The sequence below is a fragment of the Lissotriton helveticus genome, chromosome 7 (genome assembly GCF_964261635.1).
Source record: "Lissotriton helveticus chromosome 7, aLisHel1.1, whole genome shotgun sequence".
Taxonomy (NCBI): Eukaryota; Metazoa; Chordata; class Amphibia; order Caudata; family Salamandridae; genus Lissotriton; species Lissotriton helveticus.
The window spans coordinates 133,269,556-133,291,790 of NC_136068.1; the positions used below are offsets into that span (position 1 = coordinate 133,269,556).

A 22,235-nucleotide genomic window follows, 5' to 3' on the forward strand; every position below is an offset into this window, starting at 1 on the left:
AGAATAAATCTCCTGGTCCTGATGGCATTCCAGTGGAATTTTACAAAGAATTTCAGTCACACCTATTATCTTTTTTATATGAACTATTTACGTTTTTGGCTCCACAGGTACTGCCTCTGGATCATTTACAGAAGCTTTAATTATAGTACTTCCGAAACCAGATAAAGATCCCACTCGTGTGTCTAATCATCGTCCTATATCTTTAATTAATCAAGATTGCAAGTTATATGCTAAAATACTTGCTTCTAGACTAGCCCCAATATTAGATTCTATTATACATCCTGACCAATCTGAGTTTATGAAGAATAGATATTCTGCTAATAATACTAGAACTCTATTGCATATTATTGAACAAAGTTCTACCCTTTCCTTGCCCTCTGGAATTTCAGCTTTAGATGCTGAGAAGGCATCTGATAAAATCCATTGGCAATTTTTATTTTCTACATTATCATCATTTAATTTTGGAGATACTTTTATACGAATGATTTCAGCTTTATATTTTGCCCCTACTGTCCGTTTATTTATTAATGGCCAAGTATCAAATCAATTTTCGCTTTTTAGAGGTACAAGACAAGGATGTCCTCTTTTCTCCTCTGTTATTTTTGATTGCAGTGAACCTTTTCTTATTTCTATAAGAAATTGTGATAATATTAAAGGGATCAATATTAACCCGCGACGGGAGCACTAACTCCCTAGTGCTGCCGTCGGCCAATGGCCGACGGAGCCCCGCCCACCTACTGGAACGCCCGCACTGCGCCGAAATAACGGCCCCAGTTAAGGCGTTAAGGATGTTATTGTAAAAACCCTTGCTTATGCGGATGATGTGCTTTTATTTGTAAGTGATCCTTTAGCTTCATTCCCATCTTTAATGAATATTATAACAAATTGTTCTAAAGTTTCCGGTTACACTTTGAATACCAACAAAACAGAATTTTTCCCTTAAATGTCTATTGCACTCCTGATATGCTTTCCATGCGTGAAATTATTTGGCAAAAAAAAAAATTTAAATATCTTGGAATCTTATTTTCTTCATCTATCAAAACAACAATAAATTTAAATTGTGATTTCATTCTAAATTATATTAAAAACAAAACGTCTAAATGGGTGTCATTACATCTTACATGGTGGGGCAGAATGGATTCCATAAAAATTACTATTGCTCCCAAATTCTTTTATACTCTCGCCATGATCCCTACACAATTTCCATTAAAGTTTTATAAAGATATTGATACATTTTTGTCAAAGTTTTTATGGAACAAAAAATCTCCTCGTATTAGTTATAAAAAATTAAAAGTGCCTAAGTGTAATGCTGGTTTTGGTATCCCAGATTTTTTCCTTTATCATAAAGTTTTTATTTTAACACAAAGTTCATTATGGGTTTAATCACTCTTCTTTAAATAATCCTCCTGCGTGGTTATGTATCGAGAGGTCAATAGTATATCCATTTCCTTTACCTACTTTGGTGTCTATGTCTAATAACGCCTCATTTTTCCAAAAATCAGTTATATTAAATACACTAAAATGTTATTTAATGATCTTGATTTAATGTATCTTAGTCCCATGAATAAGACTGATGAAGTATCTCTTTGGTATAGTAGTGTTATCAAATTGAATAGAAATATTAGTTTCTGGCTTTCATGGATTAAAGCTGGTATTTTCTATCTTAAAGATGTTTATTTCAATAATACCTTTATTTCTTTTGAATCGTTGTAAACAAAATTTGGTTTATGTAAGTCTGACTTTATTAAGTACCAATATTTATGTAGTTCAATCTTAGATTCCTTTCCCAATGATATCTCTTCTACTGTTAAAGCTGATTTACCAATTTACATTCAAACAATCTCTTTTTCATCTCCTGGGGTTTTTATTCTATATAAAAAACTATCTGATACTCTAGGTAGCAATTTAGAAATGATTTCAAATTTTTGTAATAGTGAGCTTTCACTTTCTTTATCTATTGATACTTGGAAGGATATTTGGCTTAATAGTATATCTGGTTGGCTGCCTGTTTTAATATACCAAACCAATTCGTATATCCTATACAATCGTTTATGGACACCATCATGTTTATTTAAGGCAAAACTTATTCCCTCTGCAGACTGTTGGCATTGTAAATTACAGACAGGTACATTGCAACATATGCTTTTTGATTGCCCTTTAGTTTTTAAATTTTGGTCTGAAATCTGGGACGTTATAATAAAGATTTTCAACCTCCACATTGAAGTCGCTTATCAATTAGTAATATGTAAATCCACTATTATTTCACTAAATTTACATGATTTAGAAGGCAAACGTTTCAATTTCCCAATCTCAGCAGCGTTAAAATCCATTACTTTTTGTTGGAAAGATGCATCTATATTATCTGTTCATGCTTGGTGGTCGTGGGTTATTTTTACCAGAAGAGGTGCTCAATTATCCATGAATGGGATTACTCATAACTCAATTTCTTACCAGTCTTTTTGGTCACCAGTGGATGTTTATTTATCCTCTTCAAGTTGTATTTATTACTTTAATTCTGATTTTTAATCCAAAAAGTTTATTCCTATTGTATACTATAGTAGCTCTATATATGTATGATGATTAATTGATATATGTATCCCCTCTTCCATTCCCTCCTTTTTGTTCCACATGCACATTTATTATCTAATTACCTATTGTACTTTTTATTGTTGATGATTGATCTATACTTGATTATATAGGTATTTTTTTACCAAATGATAATATTTTTTGTATTGTCTTTATTGGTTGATCATATCTAAAAAATTTCAATAAAATATTTTGAACTCAAGAAAATCCATTTGTTTCAGGTGCAAATTCTACTTCATTCATCTGTACATAGGTTTCATGTAGTTCTTACCTTGGTGCATACCTGCCAACTCACACAGTGCCACTGTGTGATACACGATATCAGCTCCCATCTGCAATCACCCGGTGGGGAGCCGATATTACAGGGTGGTTGGAAAACGAGCTGAAAACCACTGTAAATAGTGCGTGCGAGGTATTGAACTGCCGACTTCCATTAAGGGGTATGAAACACCCCAGGACATCGGCACCAGCCTCAGCAAGCTTTTTTTGGGGTGGGGTTTTGGGGAGGAGGGAGCTTGGTGGCAGGGTGGGGTTAATGCATCTTTTAGGTATTTCTAGGCATGTGGCCCCGCCCCCTTCAGGCCTCCACCCCCTCCTCACACTATGAGATTGTTCTTCAAGTTGGCAGGTATGGTAGTGTCTTAAAATTTGGTGAGTGGCCCGCCAAATTTCTGGGATAGAAAGAGATACTGCCTCCACCAACCCAGCCACAGCTTGCTACTCGCCAAACCCAGAGTTGGGAAGATGGCATCAGTTTCGGGTGAAAAGAAAATGATAGCGGCAGGTTCGGCATGTAATGGTGGCTTACCACCAGCTATTATTTTTGGTTCCCCAAAGACAGACCTCTGAAGTGTGACTTTCCTTTTGGATAATGCATGTCAATGTCCCTGATGTGCCGCAGTGTTTTGAACAAGACCGTGAGGAACATTATTTATTTTTTCTTGAATAGTACTGCCATGCTATTCCTGTCAGCCGAGAACAGTAAAGAAAATATGTGACATAGTGTTGGAAGGCCTCCCCTAAACAGTGACTGTGTGGTGGGTGGAATTGTTTTGGTCGGCAACGTCTGCTGTGGCTTTGCCATTAATGTAACTCGGCCACCAGTGCCGTCTTAATGCATGAGCACACTGGGCAGTTGCCCAGGGGCCCCACGAGCATAAGGGCCCCATGCAGAATTTAACACTAATTTTCCATTATACATTTTTATTCCTGTGAGTGGTTGTGTAGACAGGGCCCAGTGCACTACTTTGCTGTTAAAATGGCTCTGCTTGCACGGCCACTGGAACAGCTGCGCTTCCACCACCTATAAATGAGGTGGGGTCACAAGTGCTGGCCACACTGTACATCTGATGAGTTTTGATGGATGGCTCTTTGCCGCCCAGCTCTAAATTATGTCCTTAATTATTGTGATGCAAGTGACTGAAGGAGGGTAAACAAGTGTTTCTCTTTACTCTGGATAATCTCATCAGATCACTGGTCATTTCTTTCATGCTCTGGATCTCTGTTGCCCCTTCTTGTTCTCTATCTCCACTGGCGTTTCTCTCCCACATCTGTTTCTCTCTTTCTGATAATGCTTCTTTTTCTCCCCTCATTCTACAATGAATGGTCTCTATTTTTTCTTATCATCTGCTTACTGTAGCTCCTTGTCTATTCGGTGTTGTCTTCTACTCTTTGCACCTTGCAGTTCCCTCTCTCTCACATTACAGGTCACCTCTGGTGTCTTTTATTCTCTGCAGGTCTCTCCCACTGCTGGGTGCCCTGTCTCTGGCTGGCACAGCCTTTGGGGCCTATAACATGGCGACCGCTGTTATGAGTCCTTGTCCGTTTCTGCAGCATTCGCAGTGGGGTGTTGCTCTTATTGTAAGTATTTCATTCCAACTAATCCCACAAGGGCTGCTTCTTTGCCTTCACTCTCTACTTCTTCTGCAGCTAACCACACCACACAAACAAATGAATGAGTTATTGTTTTCTTTTCTAGAATACAATTTAAATGTTCATCCTGAAGCAGGGTAAGAGTATATATCGATCACAAATCAGAGAATTATGAATACAAGAACATTTACAAAATTTAACAAAGTAATGAAGACATACACATTGCATAAATACACAATGGAAAATTATTAATGAATAAAGAGAAGGAATGCATCCTGATGTGTATGCTGTCTTCAGTTAAAACAATAGTTCTGAACCTGCGCTCTTAAAAAATTTATTTTACCTTACATGGTTATGTAGCACAGGTATATTCTCATAATTTATTTCCTCTCAAATATCCCTTACGGTATCAATGAAGAAAGCTTTTACCAATTCTAAGGAAGGTATCACTTCGATTGTAACGAGGAGGTGCTGCTTTTACCACATAATATCCTGTATTTCATTTCAAGTTCATAAAGACTGATTTTTTTTTCTGATTGTAGCATATGGAAAACCGACTAATGTTCTAAACTTGCCTTTCACTACATTTTCCAGCCAGGAAACCAGGATCATTCCTAGACATTTCTGGCTTCCCGGGTCCTACCTTGCTATTCAGCTAAGACTTTAGTGAAGCCCTGAGTGATTAGATTCTTGTGGCACCTAGAGACTTAGCGGTAGATTGAGAAGGGGGTTTCATAAAGCCACTGATGTAAAAGAGAATCAAACAGGGATCGGATCTGTCCAAATTAATATATGTGCCAATAATTATTTGTGGCAGGCTAAAAAAATTAACTGCCACATGTATCAACCTATTTGCATTTACAAACGGTGCAAATCACAAATTAGGCCGTTTGAGAATGCAAATAGCCTTTCAAGATGTATGAAAGGCTTTGGCAGTGCATTTTAGGTAGTTGTAATTTCTTCCAATTACCTAAAACTGCGACTACAAATAGGGAATTGCAATTTGCGATTCTCTAAGCACATTTACCAAGCAGTTTCTAAAATGCAAACTGTGGATTTAGGAAATGCTATTACCATTGACTCAAAGTCAATGGTAACCATGTGTGATATTTGAAAATGCACATAAAATGCATTTTTTAAAGTGCCATGTAGCGCACACATGCCCTAGGGCAGGTGTGAACCTTACATGTGCACATTTTTGGGGGGTGCTTCAGGTATGGCCTTAGGGCCTGGGCACCCTTAGTTTCGCATTTCCTAATTTGTGATTTTACCTAATAGCGATTACTTAATTGCAATTGTGACTGTAGGAATTGTTATTAGGTAATCACTATTTACTTAGATACCATTTCGCATTCCTTAAATAGCGATTACCTAAAATTCGCTATTTAGGGAATGCAAAATAGATTTTTGATACATGTGGCCTTAAATCTTAAGGTGCTGGCTTATTTCCTTGATTGCCAAGATGTTCTGATCAATAGAGAAAATGTACCTGGGGTGACTTAGGACTGTCGAACAAGGTTCATGTCAGGCTGGAGGCCCGTCTTAGCCACATATCTGCAGAGCTGGTACCAGGACCTGCCCATGCACATCTGCCTCTCTTTACAGTATAAAGTGCAGGATGTAAGGGGTATGTATGCCTCTAAGTATCAAAACTAAAATATCAAGGTATACAAGTATTGAGGACAAAATGTAAAATCAAAAATATCGAAAGGTAAGTATAAATTTTCTATACCTAACTCCACATATATGTACCTTGGCGATATATGGATCTTCATGATACACAGATATGGAGTTAGGAATAGTAAATCTATACTTTCTCTATATGAACTTATCTTTCAATATTTTAACCTTTTGAGGCCTTATGGCTTCACTTTTTTGTCACTGTGACACATATTAACACCATAAGGGCAAATGTTTCACCATATTGATCTCAGTTAAACACTTGAATACAGGAATCACCAACTGACAGGCAACATGCCCCTGCATGACAGAAGACATACCACTGCATAACCGACTCAGCAAAGTTTTTTGTAACTTTTGATCTGTTTGAGCAGGAAACTTTTTTTGGTTACAATCTGCAAATTATGCAGAAAATGATGGATTATGTGTTAAGTGCAGCAAATCCAAAATTTTGCGGAAAATACAGCGGATGCCGAATCGTATAATTCCAGTTGCCCTGGTTATAAGTGGGTATTGAAAGCAGACACTTGTTGCAGTGCACCTTATATCTCCTTTACACCGCTTCTATCTTTTTACTCCTCAGTTTACGCTTTATTTTCATTACACAAGTGTGGATCTCTTTACATCTCCCAGGAGTCTCACTCCGCCATTTCACCATCCAATCTCCTTACACTTCTGTTGGAGGGGTGGGGGTTGGCCTGGGGGAAAAGAGGGGGTAGAGGTCCTCACATCCCTATTACATTTTCTGATCTCTTTGCCCTTCCTTGGGGTTAGATGGCCATTATATCACTTGTGATTCCTCTGCACCTCACTAAAGGTCTCTTACAACCCATAAACCCCCCTGTAGATGAAAATGTGGCTTTGCCATCCCTCCATTTTATTTTGAAAGGACCAGCTGAGAGCCTCTTGGCTTTGCCAGCATGGCAGGGGCTGTGCACCCCCATGAGACCGATGAACGTTTGTGGGGCACTTGTACTCACGTTTCCTGGCATTTCTGGTCACTAACAAAATACTTGCCCTCTTTCCTGTGCCCTGTGTCAAGGTGCGTGGTAGAAGAGTGCAGTCACAGCCTGCACAATATCCAGGGCCACTGGAATTATGCGGCAGGGGAGGATAAAATTATGCGGCAGGGCTGAGTAAATTGAGTAGCAAGAAACTGCAAATTGTATGGCATTTTGCGGCACAGTTTGTGATAGTATTAATTCATTATTTTGTCACTTTTACACTTCTTAACACGGTCTGGGCTTTGGTTGCACCTCATTAGTACCAGTTTAACACACAAACATAGCAATAAGCTACAGAAATGTGACCAATCAACCTTTGCAAAGAACCTCCCAGTGCACAGTAGCGCATGCCACTGCATTTTTACTAACTTTGGAACCCCTTGGGCTAGAAACACATTTTTTTAAAAATAAAATCTGCAGATGGTGGATTATATGGCAAATGCAGCAAATCTAAATCTGTGCGAAAATCGCAAAGGACGCACAATCGCATAATTCTAATGGCCCTGATGATATCTCTTATACCCTGAACAAGAGACAAGCGCTATCAGGGTCCAGAGTCTGCACTTGTAAGCTCCTGACAGTAAGAAATGTTAATAGTTCCTTCCACACCCAGGACTCGGAGTCTCTGAGTCACATCAGAGAGCGCCCTGGGCGAAACCAAATTTGTTGCCCCCTCCCACTCATCCTTTTTAATTGTGTATGTTTTTAAATTTTTGGAGGAGTAGGAGGAAGGTGAGGTGGGCAAGATTAAAGAGCACCATGAAAGAAAAAAAGCATACCAGGGAGCCAGCATCCTTGAGAAAAGATGTGAACTTTTTTTGGACCAAGGTCCTAAGGACACTGCTGCAGGGTGCTCCTGCGCCCCTATGGAGATCGTTGCCTTGGGCGCTGGCCCTGCTTGCACATGCTAAAGGCCGGCCCCTGCTCAGAGGCTAGAAATGGAACAGCCTCTCCCGTGGTTACGCCAAACCCATCCATTTGAGCCTTTTTCCCCTGGTCACTGGGCCGTCATTGGGTACCGGGCTGTAAGCTAGGTGGTACTGTTATTTACCCCAGTATTGGAACTTTCATAGATTCCCATGCTTTGTATCATTCCCCATCGTCGGAATGGGAGTCTCAGTAACAAAAATACCATAGCTGTAGGTACAAAAGACCAAGGAAAAAGGCCTAGGCCTCATTCCTTTTTGTAACATATTACCCTCTTTGTGTAAAAGAGACCAACCCAGGCCTCAGCCAATCAGAAGTGCCTCACCCCTTAGAACCTTCCTGAAGGAACCTCAGAGCCTCAGATTTTCTACCGCACGTTGTGCTTAGGGAGTCTCCTTTGAGCTCTGCTCAACTTCTACTTTTACAAAGGATTTCTTCAGGATTACTTCTTCAAAATCTTCAACTTCACTTCAGAATTATTAGCTGCCTTCCAGGATGTCAGAAATGGAGAAGAAAAAAGCCATTTTCAAGCCTTGTTCCACCTGTGGTAAGAAAAGGCTTTTTGTGGAGGATAGGCACAAGGACTGCATTTACTGCCTCTATCCTGACCACCAGGCTGCGGACTGTAAGATCTGTCGCACCTTTTCGGCCAAGACCCTCCGGGACCGTGAGGGAAGACTCTTGACATGTGAGGATGCAGCTTCGATGTCTTCTTCCAGAAGGTCAGTGAAAAGGGGTAGGGGTTCCCCTTCGCCTTCTATGGAAAGATCTTCCAAGGCCTCAAAAAAGACCCCCAGTGAGTCTGAGAGCCCAGGTCCCAGCAAATCTCCTCACCGAGGTGTAAAGGAGAGGGAAGGACCAGATTCGCCTTCTAAGGGTGAGAAGACTGTTACAGCCTTCAAAAAACCTTCATCCCAGTCTTCTGAGAGGAGTTCCAAGTCCTCGACGACAAAGACGTCGACGGCAGAGGTTCCGTCGACGAAAAAATCAAAGGCTGCATTGATGTCATCGACGATCCCGTCGACAGGGGAGTCGTCGACGAAGATTCCGTTGACAGCGGTTCCTTCACCGTCGACGGCGGCGACGCCGACGACGAAGACCCGACGGGGGCAAGGCCGACGACAAAAGTGCCGACGACGAAGGCGCCGACGACGACGACTTTAACAACGACAACAGCTGGCGTGTCGACCATTTCCTCGTCGACGACTTCGACGACCCCGATCTCGTCGACGCGTATACAACCGTCGACGACGGAACCGTCGACGATCTTATCCTCTGAAAAGAGGATTACCATTTCTGTGACACGAATCACACCGGAGGTTACTTCTCCGAAGGCTATGTCTCCTCTACTGTCAACCATGCTTCTACAGGAAGGAGATTCTGAGGAGGAGGACCAGGACTCATACAGCTACGCTGACAGTCCCTCCCAGCTACTGGTCAAATGCCAGGACACTGACTCTGAGGGTGACTACGGACGCGAGGATGTGGCGCATCATCAGTCGGCCCAGTTACAACATCATGCTGAGCAGGAGATGGTTTCAGTGCCATCTTCGTTTCTCCAGGATCTGCATAAGATGCTGCAGGACTATAAATCTAAGGCGAGTATGCCTACTTTGGTGCCGTCAACGCCAGTAACTCCTGCAGAGATGTCAACCTCATTCGTGACGCCTTCCACTCCAGCTCCGGTTTCACCTCGGCCTCAAATGCCCATCCATCATGAGTCCTCCGGGTTCCAAGACGTCCATGAGGATTCCTCGGATGACGGTCAACAATCGGATCATGGCGCTATTCCTGATACCGAATATGACGAATACATCATTCCGGATCCAGCATCGCCAGTCCCACAGCCGGCGGATTCCCCGCCTGCAGACATTGGAGGCTTCCATCAGCTGATGGAGAGGGCCGCTGCGAGATTCAAATTGGCCATGCCTAAAGTTGCCACGGATTGCTTTTTATACGATTTCAAGGAGCCTTTTATGAAATCAACTAGATCCATTCCTATTGTGGATCATGTGTGGAAGGAGGGACTAAAAGCCATGAAAAACCCGGCGACGGTGGTCCCGGTGCTACCGCGTCTGGAGAGAAAATACAAGGCACCAGTTGATGGCCCGGCAGCCTTAACGGGCCATCCCAAACCAGACTCTGTGATCTCGCATGCTGCGCAGAGGAAATCCCGTAACCCCTCTGCTCCCTTAACAACTCCTCCGGACAAGGAAGGGCGGAGGTTGGATAATGTGGGGAAGAGATACTCGTTGATGGCAAGTTTGCTGGTGCGAGCGGTAAATGCCCTAGCAATCATGGGTAGATACGACCGCCAGCTTTGGTGTGATGTCGCTCCATACCTTGACCAGCTGCCTCCGGAATCTACGACTGAGGCAAAGAAAATCTTACAGGAGGGAGAAGCAACGTCGATGGAAATCATTGACTGCGCAATGGATATTGCGACAACGGCGTTCCGTTCTTTGGCTGGGGCGGCAGTTCTCCGTCGCCAAGGGTGGCTCAAAGCTACTTGGTTTAGGCCTGAAATTCAGAACAAGGTCCTGGATCTTCCCTTTGATGGGGAAGCATTATTTGGCAAACTTGTGGACGACACTCTTCAGGACATAAAAAAGGACACAGACACTGCCAGGTCCTTGGGGACCCTTCAATACAGAAAGTCTCAGTTTAAGGGATCTCGAGGTAGAGGTGGTAACTACAGAGGATCCTATCACCAACAGCAATGCTATTCCACCACGGGCTCAGGTTCCCAGCAATACCGTCAGCCTTATCAACAGCGGCAAGGCCAGTCTACCAACTACTCCAGGCCTTACAATAAGGGGAAACAGGCTGGACGGGGACGAGATTCGTCCAAACGCCAATAGCGGCCTCCTGGCTCTTCTTACTGGACCCTCCTTCAAGAGATCATCAGTTGGAGGCAGGGTCACCAAATACCTTCACAACTGGTCCAAGATAACATCAGACCGTTGGGTGCTAAACATCATTCGGAAAGGGCCCACCCTGGAATTCACGCAAGTCCCTCCATCCAAGCCCCCGGCAGCCATTCCATCGAAACACCAGCGTCTCCTGCGGCTCGAAGTCCAACAGATGCTCCAGAAAGGAGCGATAGAGCCGGTCCCTGCAAACCAAAGGGGACATGGATTGTATTCCAGGTTCTTCCTGGTGAAGAAGACGCAAGAAAAGTGGCGCCCCATTTTAGACCTCAGGGAGCTAAACACCTATCTCATCTCCCTGTCCTTCCGGATGGTCTCTCTCCAGGACATCTTGAAGCTCATCAACCCGGGGGATTTCATGGCCACGCTCGATCTCGAAGATGCGTATTTCCACATTCCGATTCACCCAGCAGACAGAAGGTTTCTGCGATTCACAGTAGCCAAGAGCCATTTTCAGTTCAGGGTCTTACCCTTTGGACTCCGTTCAGCCCCAAGAATTTTCACAAAGGTGCTGGCGCCAGTAGCAGCTTCCCTGCGAAGGAACCATTTCCAGGTCTTCCCCTACCTGGACGACTGGTTACTGAAGGCTCCGTCCGGAGAAGCAGCGCTGGAGGCTGTTCAAGCTTGTACCAATTTGTTTCAGAATCTGGGACTCACTCTGAACAACGAGAAGTCTTGCTTGCTCCCGTCCAGAAAGGCTCGCTTTCTGGAAGCCATCTTGGATTCCAAGCTCTCAAGAGCCTTCCCTACTCAGGAAAGGAGAGACAAATTACAAACCATGGCTCGGGACTTGCGCAGAAAAAAGTGTCTTTCAGTTCGCCGCTACAAGTCTCTGCTGGGGGTGATTTCATCGTGTATCCCACTAATTCCCCATTGCAGGCTACGGATGCGTCCTCTGCAGGAGCAACTAGACAACCAGTGGCAGCAGGTCCATGGTTCATTCGAAGACAGAGTGATGGTCACTCCAAGCATGAAGGAAGCAGCGTTATGGTGGACAAATATTATGTTATGTTATGTTGTCTTGTAAAGCGCATGGCTACCCCAGCAATGGGGCGTCCCAGCGCTGTAGACCACTGGGGAACCCATCCTGGCTTTCCCTGTGAGATGATCCCTGCTGGCTATCTCCAAGGTGAACAAAACAATAAAGACCCACTCCCTCGGCGTACGACCAAATCAGTGACTAGAGGGGGGGTGTTTCAAACGTCCTACTCCCTACCACTCTCTTACCAATATTGTAAGAGACAATATGCACTGTTCTCCGCCAATGTATAAAAACCTGTTCTCCAGGGCAACACACCAGAACCAACACATAAGGTGTACCCGAATCCCGGGATTTACCACTGTATCCACACCCAACGTTGGACACTGCTCTTGTTAGAGCAAAAAATGTGAAAGACGCAAGTGACACCTCACGGAAACACCACCGTCGGGGTAACTGGTATCAAATTTCCAGACAGGCCCCTGTCTCATCATCGGTTGTCACATGCGTCTTAAAGAAAAATAAGATGAAAGGAAAGAAGTGTCCAAAACAACAAACATATATAGTGACAAACTAGTGAAGGTGCAGAAATATCTGCTAGTGACCAACACATATAAACAAAGTGAAAATAAAGTAACAAAGTGCATAAAAACACACACCCAATCAACCGTCCCTTACCCAACTTTATTCATAGGGCGGAGATGGTGTGCTTGTATAAAAAAGGGGGCTGGTAGTTAATCATATCTACCACAACCTCCTGCCAGTGCCGACATGTTTCACTGCTATGTTATATTAAAGCAGTTTCTTCAGGGCTGCACTCTGGGAATGTCACTTCACTGTCTTGGACACTAGTTCTATAGTGTGCAAAGGGCAGCCAGGCGCCTTTCCTCAGCCTTCCGAGCACGGCACGATTTGATAATGGAGCAATAAGGCACAGACTTACATGAGAAGTGTTGATTGCCCTTATAGATACAGGAGCGGCCGGTATGAATGGCCTGGCTGCCCTTTGCACACTATAGAACTAGTGTCCAAGACAGTGAAGTGACATTCCCAGAGTGCAGCCCTGAAGAAACTGCTTTAATATAACATAGCAGTGAAACATGTCGGCACTGGCAGGAGGTTGTGGTAGATATGATTAACTACCAGCCCCCTTTTTTATACAAGCACACCATCTCCGCCCTATGAATAAAGTTGGGTAAGGGACGGTTGATTGGGTGTGTGTTTTTATGCACTTTGTTACTTTATTTTCACTTTGTTTATATGTGTTGGTCACTAGCAGATATTTCTGCACCTTCACTAGTTTGTCACTATATATGTTTGTTGTTTTGGACACTTCTTTCCTTTCATCTTATTTTTCTTTAAGACGCATGTGACAACCGATGATGAGACAGGGGCCTGTCTGGAAATTTGATACCAGTTACCCCGACGGTGGTGTTTCCGTGAGGTGTCACTTGCGTCTTTCACATTTTTTGCTCTAACAAGAGCAGTGTCCAACGTTGGGTGTGGATACAGTGGTAAATCCCGGGATTCGGGTACACCTTATGTGTTGGTTCTGGTGTGTTGCCCTGGAGAACAGGTTTTTATACATTGGCGGAGAACAGTGCATATTGTCTCTTACAATATTGGTAAGAGAGTGGTAGGGAGTAGGACGTTTGAAACACCCCCCCTCTAGTCACTGATTTGGTCGTACGCCGAGGGAGTGGGTCTTTATTGTTTTGTTGACTTTGAGTGGAGGGCGACCCGCTCCAGCATCCCTCTGTGCTCCTTTAATTGTTTAAATGCTATCTCCAAGGTGAAACCAGGCATCCCCGGTGTATGTGGGGGGCCGTTGTGGAGATGAGGCAAGCTAATGCCCAGAGTTGCCGAGTGTGATCCCTGGTTAGAGTAGGCACCGAAGCGAGAATTATCGAGTCCGCTGACCCTGGTCCACGACCCCGCCGCGTCGGAAATTGAACCCTGGTCCCGGGCCGTCCTCTGCCGCCTCTAACCAGTGAGCCACACCTCTCCAATCAAGACAACTTGTCCCGAGGTCTATCCTACGCAAGCGTCCCGTCTCCGCAAGTGATGACAACGGACGCGTCATTGGAGGGTTGGGGGGCAGTGATGCAAGACCTGCATGTCAGCGGTCATTGGTCGCCCCAGGAGAAACGCCTCCACATCAACCTGTTAGAGCTACGGGCGATACGACTGGCTCTGCAAGCTTTTCTTCCTCGCCTACAGGGTTCACATGTGCTTATCAGGATGGACAACACCACGGCCATGCACTATGTGAACAAGGAAGGGGGAACCAGGTCTCGTCCATTGTCGCAGGAAGCTCAGCAGATCTGGGAATGGGCAATCCTTCAGAGGGTTTCGCTAAGAGCAGAACACTTACCAGGCATCCTCAACGAAAACGCCGACAGACTGAGCAGGTCATCCTCAGTCAGCCACGAATAGGAATTGAATCAGAGAGTCTTGGAGGAGGTCTTCAGCCAGTGGGGCAGACCAGAGATCGATCTTTTTGCCACTCCGACCAACAAGAAATGCCGGTCTTATGCAAGTAGGCTTCCCCATCGAGATTCTCTTAGGAGTGCGCTTTCGATAGCATGGTCGAGGACATTTGTCTACCCTTTTCCTCCCATTCCTCTTCTCCCACGACTCATCAAGAAGATCAAGGTGGAGCCGTGCAGGATGATCCTGATAGCCCCTGCTTGGCCGAGGCAGTTCTGGTTCACGGAACTCCATCTGCTCTCGATGGCCCCTCCTCTTCCTTTGGAGGTTCTTCCAGATCTCCTCATGATGTCCGAGGGACAAGGTTGGCACCCGGATCCGCAGTCCCTACACCTGACTGCATGGCTCCTGAGCAGCGAGAATTTATGAACCTGCCCATTTCTGCTGAGATTAAGGTGGTCCTTTCTCAGGCAAGAGCTCCTTCTACGAACAGGACTTACCGTCTTAAGTGGAAGAGATTCTGTTGCTGGTGCAAGAAAGAAAGCATTGATCCTTTCGCTTCCAAGCCTCATCAGATCCTTCCTTATCTGCTGTCCTTGGCCAATTCGGGACTAGCCCATTCATCAATTAAGGTCCACTTGGCGACAATGTCGAGGTTCAGGAGAACGGGCTCTGGACCCTCCTTGTGGTCATCCAGAATTGTCAAACAATTTCTAAAGGGATTGTTCAGAGTTTATCCACCAGTGAGACCACCGCCTCCGACATGGCATCTGAATCTAGTCCTTTCACAACTCATGAAGGACCCGTTTGAACCAATCCATCGTTCTGACATGAAATACCTTTCATGGAAATTGGCTCTCCTCCTCGCTCTCACGTCGGCTAGGCGTGTTGGTGAGTTACAAGCCTTGACTATCCAAGAACCTTTCCTTCAATTCAAGAGAAACACTGTCATCATGAGAACTAACCCGAGATTTATGCCTAAAGTTCCCTCGGACTTCCATTTGAATGAGCCGGTCATTCTGAAGGCGTTCTTTCCTCAACCGGCTACACCAGCAGAGAGAGCATTACATTCGCTCGATGTGCAACGGTGTTTGAAATTCTACTTGGAGCGCACTAAGAGTTTTCGGAAAACATCTCAGTTATTTGTTGCCTTCGGAGGTCCAAGGAAGGGCCTTCCTCTTTCCAAGCAGGGCATTTCCAGATGGATCACAAGTGCCATTCTGCATTGTCACACTGCTGCAGGAAAACCTCTGACTGGAAAGGTTCGAGCGCATTCCACGAGATCTGTGGCTTCTTCTACAGCCCTCTTCGCAGGGGTACAAATCAAGGACATTTGCAGAGCTGCTACCTGGAGCAGCGTTCACACATTTACCAGGCATTACTGCTTGAAGTCCCTACAACAAGGTGATGTGGCAGTAGGACAGGCTGTCCTGAGGAACCTCTTCCAATGAGTGGTGAGCTTTCCTTTCTTTCCCACCTTCCGTCTTTCACATTTTGTATCTTGATGTTATGTTGCCTATTACTATATTGTGATGATGCAAAATGTGGTTCTGTTACTAACTGCTTGCTACTCTGATACAAAGCATGGGAATCTATGAAAGTTCCAATACTGGGGTAAGAAAACAAGTTACTTACCTGTAACTTTGGTTCCCCAGTATTGGTAACTTTCATAGATACCCATGCGCCCGCCCACCTCCCCGAGGAAAGCTCAGCCTACAACAGATATGGTGTCTAAGTACACAACAGCTACGAAAATCTGAGGTCTGAGGTTCCTTCAGGAAGGTTCTAAGGGGTGAGGCACTTCTGATTGGCTAAGGCCTGAGTTTGGTCTCTTTTACACAAAGAGGGTAATATGTTACAAAAGGGAATGAGGCCTAGGCCTTTTTCCTTGGTCTTTTGTACCTACAGCTATGGTATTTTTGTTACCGAGACTCCCATTCCGACGACGGGGAATGATACAAAGCATGGGAATCTATGAAAGTTACAAATACTGGGGAACCAAAGTTACATGTAAGTAACTTGTTTTCTTATCACTGGTGTCCCAGGATCCCGCCCACCGTTGCACTCCAATTATATCACCGATTCACTTAATTTTCCCTTTGATTTTCCAAGGATACTGAGGGTCTACTCCAGAAGGTAGCTTAGGGTTTGGAAAAAGGTTTTATATGGATACAAGTAGTTTACGCTGGATAAGCTCAATGTTCAATTAGAGCTATGTCTCAGAAATTAGTAGGTATTTTGTTTCTATGTGGGAAAATAGGGCAGTAAAACTGGAAAATATTCATTAAACAAAAGATCTTAGCATTCGTGTCTCCGGCAGCCTTTGTGACGTCTCCGAGTTACCACGGGTGTTGTTTACTAGGCTTAGTCAACACAGCTGAGGTGATGGCTATTAAGCTATAATGCATTAAGTGGTTTGTGCTATGGCTGCCCTCTGCTCTAGTTTCCCAACGGCCATGGGTGAAACGCTGTGTGACTCGCCACTCATGCAAAATAAGGGTCAGGTCAAAGCCAACAAGAGACTTTGGCCCCCATTAGGATGGTGGGCGGACTTTGCCCGCCCGCCACCCTCGCGGTACCAGGGACCGCCCACCATAAGGGCGGGGGTCCCGTGCCTGGCATTAGGATGCGCCCGCCACAGTGGCGGGCGCAACCTGCATTCCTACCAATGTGGCGGGCGGTGCACTCAGCACCGCCCGCCACAATCGCAGGAAGGCATGCAGTACACTTCCATGCACAGCATGGCAGGCCCCGCTCGGTGCCTGCCATGCTGTGCATGGAACTGCTGGGGGGTACCATAGGTACCCCCCATGTGCACCCCCAAACCCCGGAGTCCATGGAGACCCGCATCGGGCCCCTAATGCAGACTCTGCATGCCTTTCTGTGGCAGCATTGCCGCCATGGAAAGGATTTTCAAAAGTCCCATCCTAATATGGCTGGCGGTGTCTGATAGACACCGCCACCATAGAAAGCCATTTCCGCCCCGGTTGCAAGGCGACCGGGGCTGAAAAGCGGCAGACGGTCTTTCCGTCCGCCGCGGACCCCCAGCCATGTTAATATGGCGGGGGGTCTTTGCAGCAAGGATGGTGGGTGGATCGCCCCGCCAGGCCGGCGGGGGCGATCCGCCTGCCATCCTAATGGGCACCTTTGAGTTCAGTGGTGGGCTCATAAAATCTTAGTGTCTGCTTGGGGGTACCAGGAGGGTTGTAGTGTTGGTCCAGGAGCACTGAGAAAAGTTACTGAGGAAACTTTTGCATCCATTCCCTTGAGGTCATTACACCTCTAAAGCACGATTTCTCATATCTGGCCACTTCCAGTTATGGTTTGTGGTGGCATGGACACCACCAGATATGGCGGCCCCCCACTAATCCTCAAGACTTGCCAGTTGGACATTGGGGTTTAGTTTTGGGTCAATCTGCAACTTCGAATGGTTAAGGCCAGAGAGAGTGCTGAAGCAGTTTTGGAATTAGAGCATGTGGCCACGGTCAATAATGCCCAAGCCGTAGATCTTTATAAAAATGCTTAGAATAACTACTTTGTCCTTTTCTCCCTGTACAGACGCACATATAGGCCCCTAAAAAGTTAGGCCAGGTGCAGGATGGGTCGAGGATAATGTCGACTCACCGCTGTAGCAGCCCTGGAATGTAGTCTATAGTTCTCCATCTCTTCGATGAAATATTATTTCTTGGGTAGGTTCTGGTCATCTGATCTACGATTTCCTTGTGGCTCCCATGTGCCACACGTCCTCAGCAGTAGGGAAGCGGCCAGTCATGCCCTGGAAGAAAGGCCCTTTGTGCGAGCTCTGACTGAACTTTCACAAAACCCAATCAGCTGCTCAGAGGTAACAGATTTATGAGAGGAAATCCTTGGCCCACCTTTGGTATCTGAGAGGTCCACACCAAGTTAGAAAATAGATACAAATTTAATAAGCACAAATACAAAATGTTGGAAAATGCTGCAGAAAAAATGTGGATGGTCGGTGTGTGGGGGGTTTAAATATCGCTTGATCTCTCTGGAAACAAGTGGGCAGTATTAAAATATTGCTTGGTCTGTCTGGAAACAAATGGGTTACTTATAAAACTTGTTCAATAAGCCAGATTGAGAGGAGTCGTTTTGGAGTAAAACTTCCTTGCGAATAATAGCACACTCAGTAGCAAGAAAATAGTCCGTTATTAAAGTGGGCCACTAGACAGCAGCAGCGGGTCATGCCTCTCCATAAGAAATCTATGCTCAAATGAAAACACAGAAGTCGAGTTGACGAAGACATTGACCTTACGGCACTCTGTGCCACATGTACAAAGGCTTTCTGTGGTCGTAAATGGGCTGCTTCTTAGAATCGGCCTAAATGACAATTTTTTTTATGTGTTGGTTTTGAAAATAGCGAAATTAATAGTATGTCATTTACAATGCCAATAGTTATAACTTTCGCAAATGTGACACCTATAGCTTTTGTAATGTTTGTAAGTGAAGGTGATAGATAGAGTGAGGGCGAAAGATAGATAGATAGATAGATAGATAGATAGATAGAGTGAGGGCGATAGATAGATAGAGTGAGGGTGATAGATAGATAGATAGATAGATAGATAGATAGATAGATAGATAGATAGATAGATAGATAGATAGATAGTGAGGGCGATAGCTAGCTAGAGTGAGGGCGATAGATAGCTAGAGTGAGGGCGATAGCTAGATAGTGAGGGTGATAGATAGTGAGGGTGATAGATAGATAGAGTGAGGGTGATAGATAGATAGATAGATAGATAGATAGATAGATAGATAGATAGATAGATAGATAGTGAGGGCGATAGCTAGCTAGAGTGAGGGCGATAGATAGCTAGAGTGAGGGCGATAGCTAGATAGTGAGGGTGATAGATAGTGAGGGTGATAGATAGATAGAGTGAGGGTGATAGATAGATAGATAGATAGATAGGTAGTGAGGGCGATAGCTAGCTAGAGTGAGGGCGATAGATAGAGTGAGGGCGATAGATAGATAGCTAGAGTGAGGGCGATAGATAGATAGTGAGGGTGACAGATAGTGAGGGCGATAGAGTGAGGGCGATAGATATATAGAGTGAGGGCGATAGATAGATAGATAGATAGATAGATAGATAGATAGATAGATAGATAGATAGATAGAGTGAGGGCGATAGAGTGAGTGCGAATGATAGATAGATAGATAGATAGATAGATAGATAGATAGATAGATAGATAGATAGATAGATAGATAGATAGATAGATAGATAGATAGATAGAGGGCGATAGATAGATAGAGGGCGATAGATAGAGGGCGATAGATAGATAGAGGGCGATAGATAGAGGGTGATAGATAGATAGATAGATAGATAGATAGATAGATAGATAGATAGATAGATAGATAGATAGATAGATAGATAGATAGATAGATCGAGTGAGGGCGATAGATAGATACATAGATAGATAGAGTGAGGGTGATAGATAGATAGATAGATAGATAGATAAATAGATAGAGAGATAGATAGATAGATAGATAGATAGATAGAGTGAGAGATAGATAGATAGATAGATAGATAGATAGATAGATAGATAGATAGATAGAGTGAGGGCGATAGATAGATAGATAGATAGATAGATAGATAGATAGATAGATAGATAGATAGATAGATAGATAGATAGGGCGATAGATAGATAGATAGTGAGGGCAATAGATAGATAGAGTGAGGGCGATAGATAGATAGATAGATAGAATTAGGGTGATAGATAGATAGAATGAGGGCGATAGATAGATAGAATGAGGGCGATAGATAGAGTGAGGGCGATAGATAGATAGAATGAGGGCGATAGATAGATAGAGTGAGGGTGGTAGATAGAGTGAGGGAGATAGAGTGTGTGCGATCGATAGATAGATATAGTGAGGGCGATAGATAGATAGAGTGAGGGCGATAGATAGAGTGAGGGCGATAGATAGAGTGAGGGCGATAGATAGATAGAATGAGGGCGATAGATAGATAGAGTGAGGGTGGTAGATAGAGTGAGGGAGATAGAGTGTGTGCGATCGATAGATAGATATAGTGAGGGCGATAGATAGAGTGAGGGCGATAGATAGAGTGAGGGCGATAAATAGATAGATACAGTGAGGGCAATAGATAGATAGATAGATAGATAGATAGATAGATAGATAGATAGATAGTGAGGGCGATAGCTAGCTAGAGTGAGGGCGATAGATAGCTAGAGTGAGGGCGATAGCTAGATAGTGAGGGTGATAGATAGTGAGGGTGATAGATAGATAGAGTGAGGGTGATAGATAGATAGATAGATAGATAGGTAGTGAGGGCGATAGCTAGCTAGAGTGAGGGCGATAGATAGAGTGAGGGCGATAGATAGATAGCTAGAGTGAGGGCGATAGATAGATAGTGAGGGTGACAGATAGTGAGGGCGATAGAGTGAGGGCGATAGATATATAGAGTGAGGGCGATAGATAGATAGATAGATAGATAGATAGATAGATAGATAGATAGATAGAGTGAGTGAGGGCGATAGAGTGAGTGCGAATGATAGATAGATAGATAGATAGATAGATAGATAGATAGATAGATAGATAGATAGATAGATAGATAGATAGATAGATAGATAGATAGATAGATAGATAGATAGAGGGCGATAGATAGATAGAGGGCGATAGATAGAGGGCGATAGATAGATAGAGGGCGATAGATAGAGGGTGATAGATAGATAGATAGATAGATAGATAAATAGATAGATAGATAGATAGATAGATAGATCGAGTGAGGGCGATAGATAGATACATAGATAGATAGAGTGAGGGTGATAGATAGATAGATAGATAGATAGATAGATAAATAGATAGAGAGATAGATAGATAGATAGATAGATAGAGTGAGAGATAGATAGATAGATAGATAGATAGATAGATAGATAGATAGATAGATAGATAGATAGATAGATAGATAGAGTGAGGGCGATAGATAGATAGATAGATAGATAGATAGATAGATAGATAGATAGATAGATAGATAGATAGATAGATAGATAGATAGATAGGGCGATAGATAGATAGATAGTGAGGGCAATAGATAGATAGAGTGAGGGCGATAGATAGATAGATAGATAGAATTAGGGTGATAGATAGATAGAATGAGGGCGATAGATAGATAGAATGAGGGCGATAGATAGAGTGAGGGCGATAGATAGATAGAATGAGGGCGATAGATAGATAGAGTGAGGGTGGTAGATAGAGTGAGGGAGATAGAGTGTGTGCGATCGATAGATAGATATAGTGAGGGCGATAGATAGATAGAGTGAGGGCGATAGATAGAGTGAGGGCGATAGATAGAGTGAGGGCGATAGATAGATAGAATGAGGGCGATAGATAGATAGAGTGAGGGTGGTAGATAGAGTGAGGGAGATAGAGTGTGTGCGATCGATAGATAGATATAGTGAGGGCGATAGATAGATAGAGTGAGGGCGATAGATAGAGTGAGGGCGATAAATAGATAGATACAGTGAGGGCAATAGATAGATAGATAGATAGATAGATAGATAGATAGATAGATAGATAGATAGATAGATAGATAGATAGATAGATAGATAGATAGATAGATAGGGCAATAGATAGAGTGAGGGCGATAGATAGATAGATAGAGTGAGGGTGATAGATAGATAGAGTGAGGGCGATAGATACAGTGAGAGCAATAGATAGATAGATAGATAGATAGAGTGAGGGCGATAGATAGATAGATAGATAGATAGATAGATAGATAAATAGATAGATAAATAGATAGATAGATAGATAGAGTGAGGGTGATAGACAGAGAGAGAGGGGTGTAGAGAGAC

At 43.9% G+C, this 22,235-nt stretch overlaps 1 protein-coding gene across 1 annotated transcript in view; it reads left to right on the forward strand.

The window, feature by feature from the left end:
* The window catches only part of SLC52A3 (solute carrier family 52 member 3), a 129,027-nt gene that overhangs the window by 60,788 nt on the left and 46,004 nt on the right, over positions 1-22,235 (forward strand). The window contains exon 2 of the mRNA XM_078651721.1: positions 4,323-4,446. Within this exon, the coding sequence (XP_078507847.1) occupies positions 4,323-4,446 (124 nt within the window). The remainder of the gene's footprint in view (positions 1-4,322; positions 4,447-22,235) is intronic.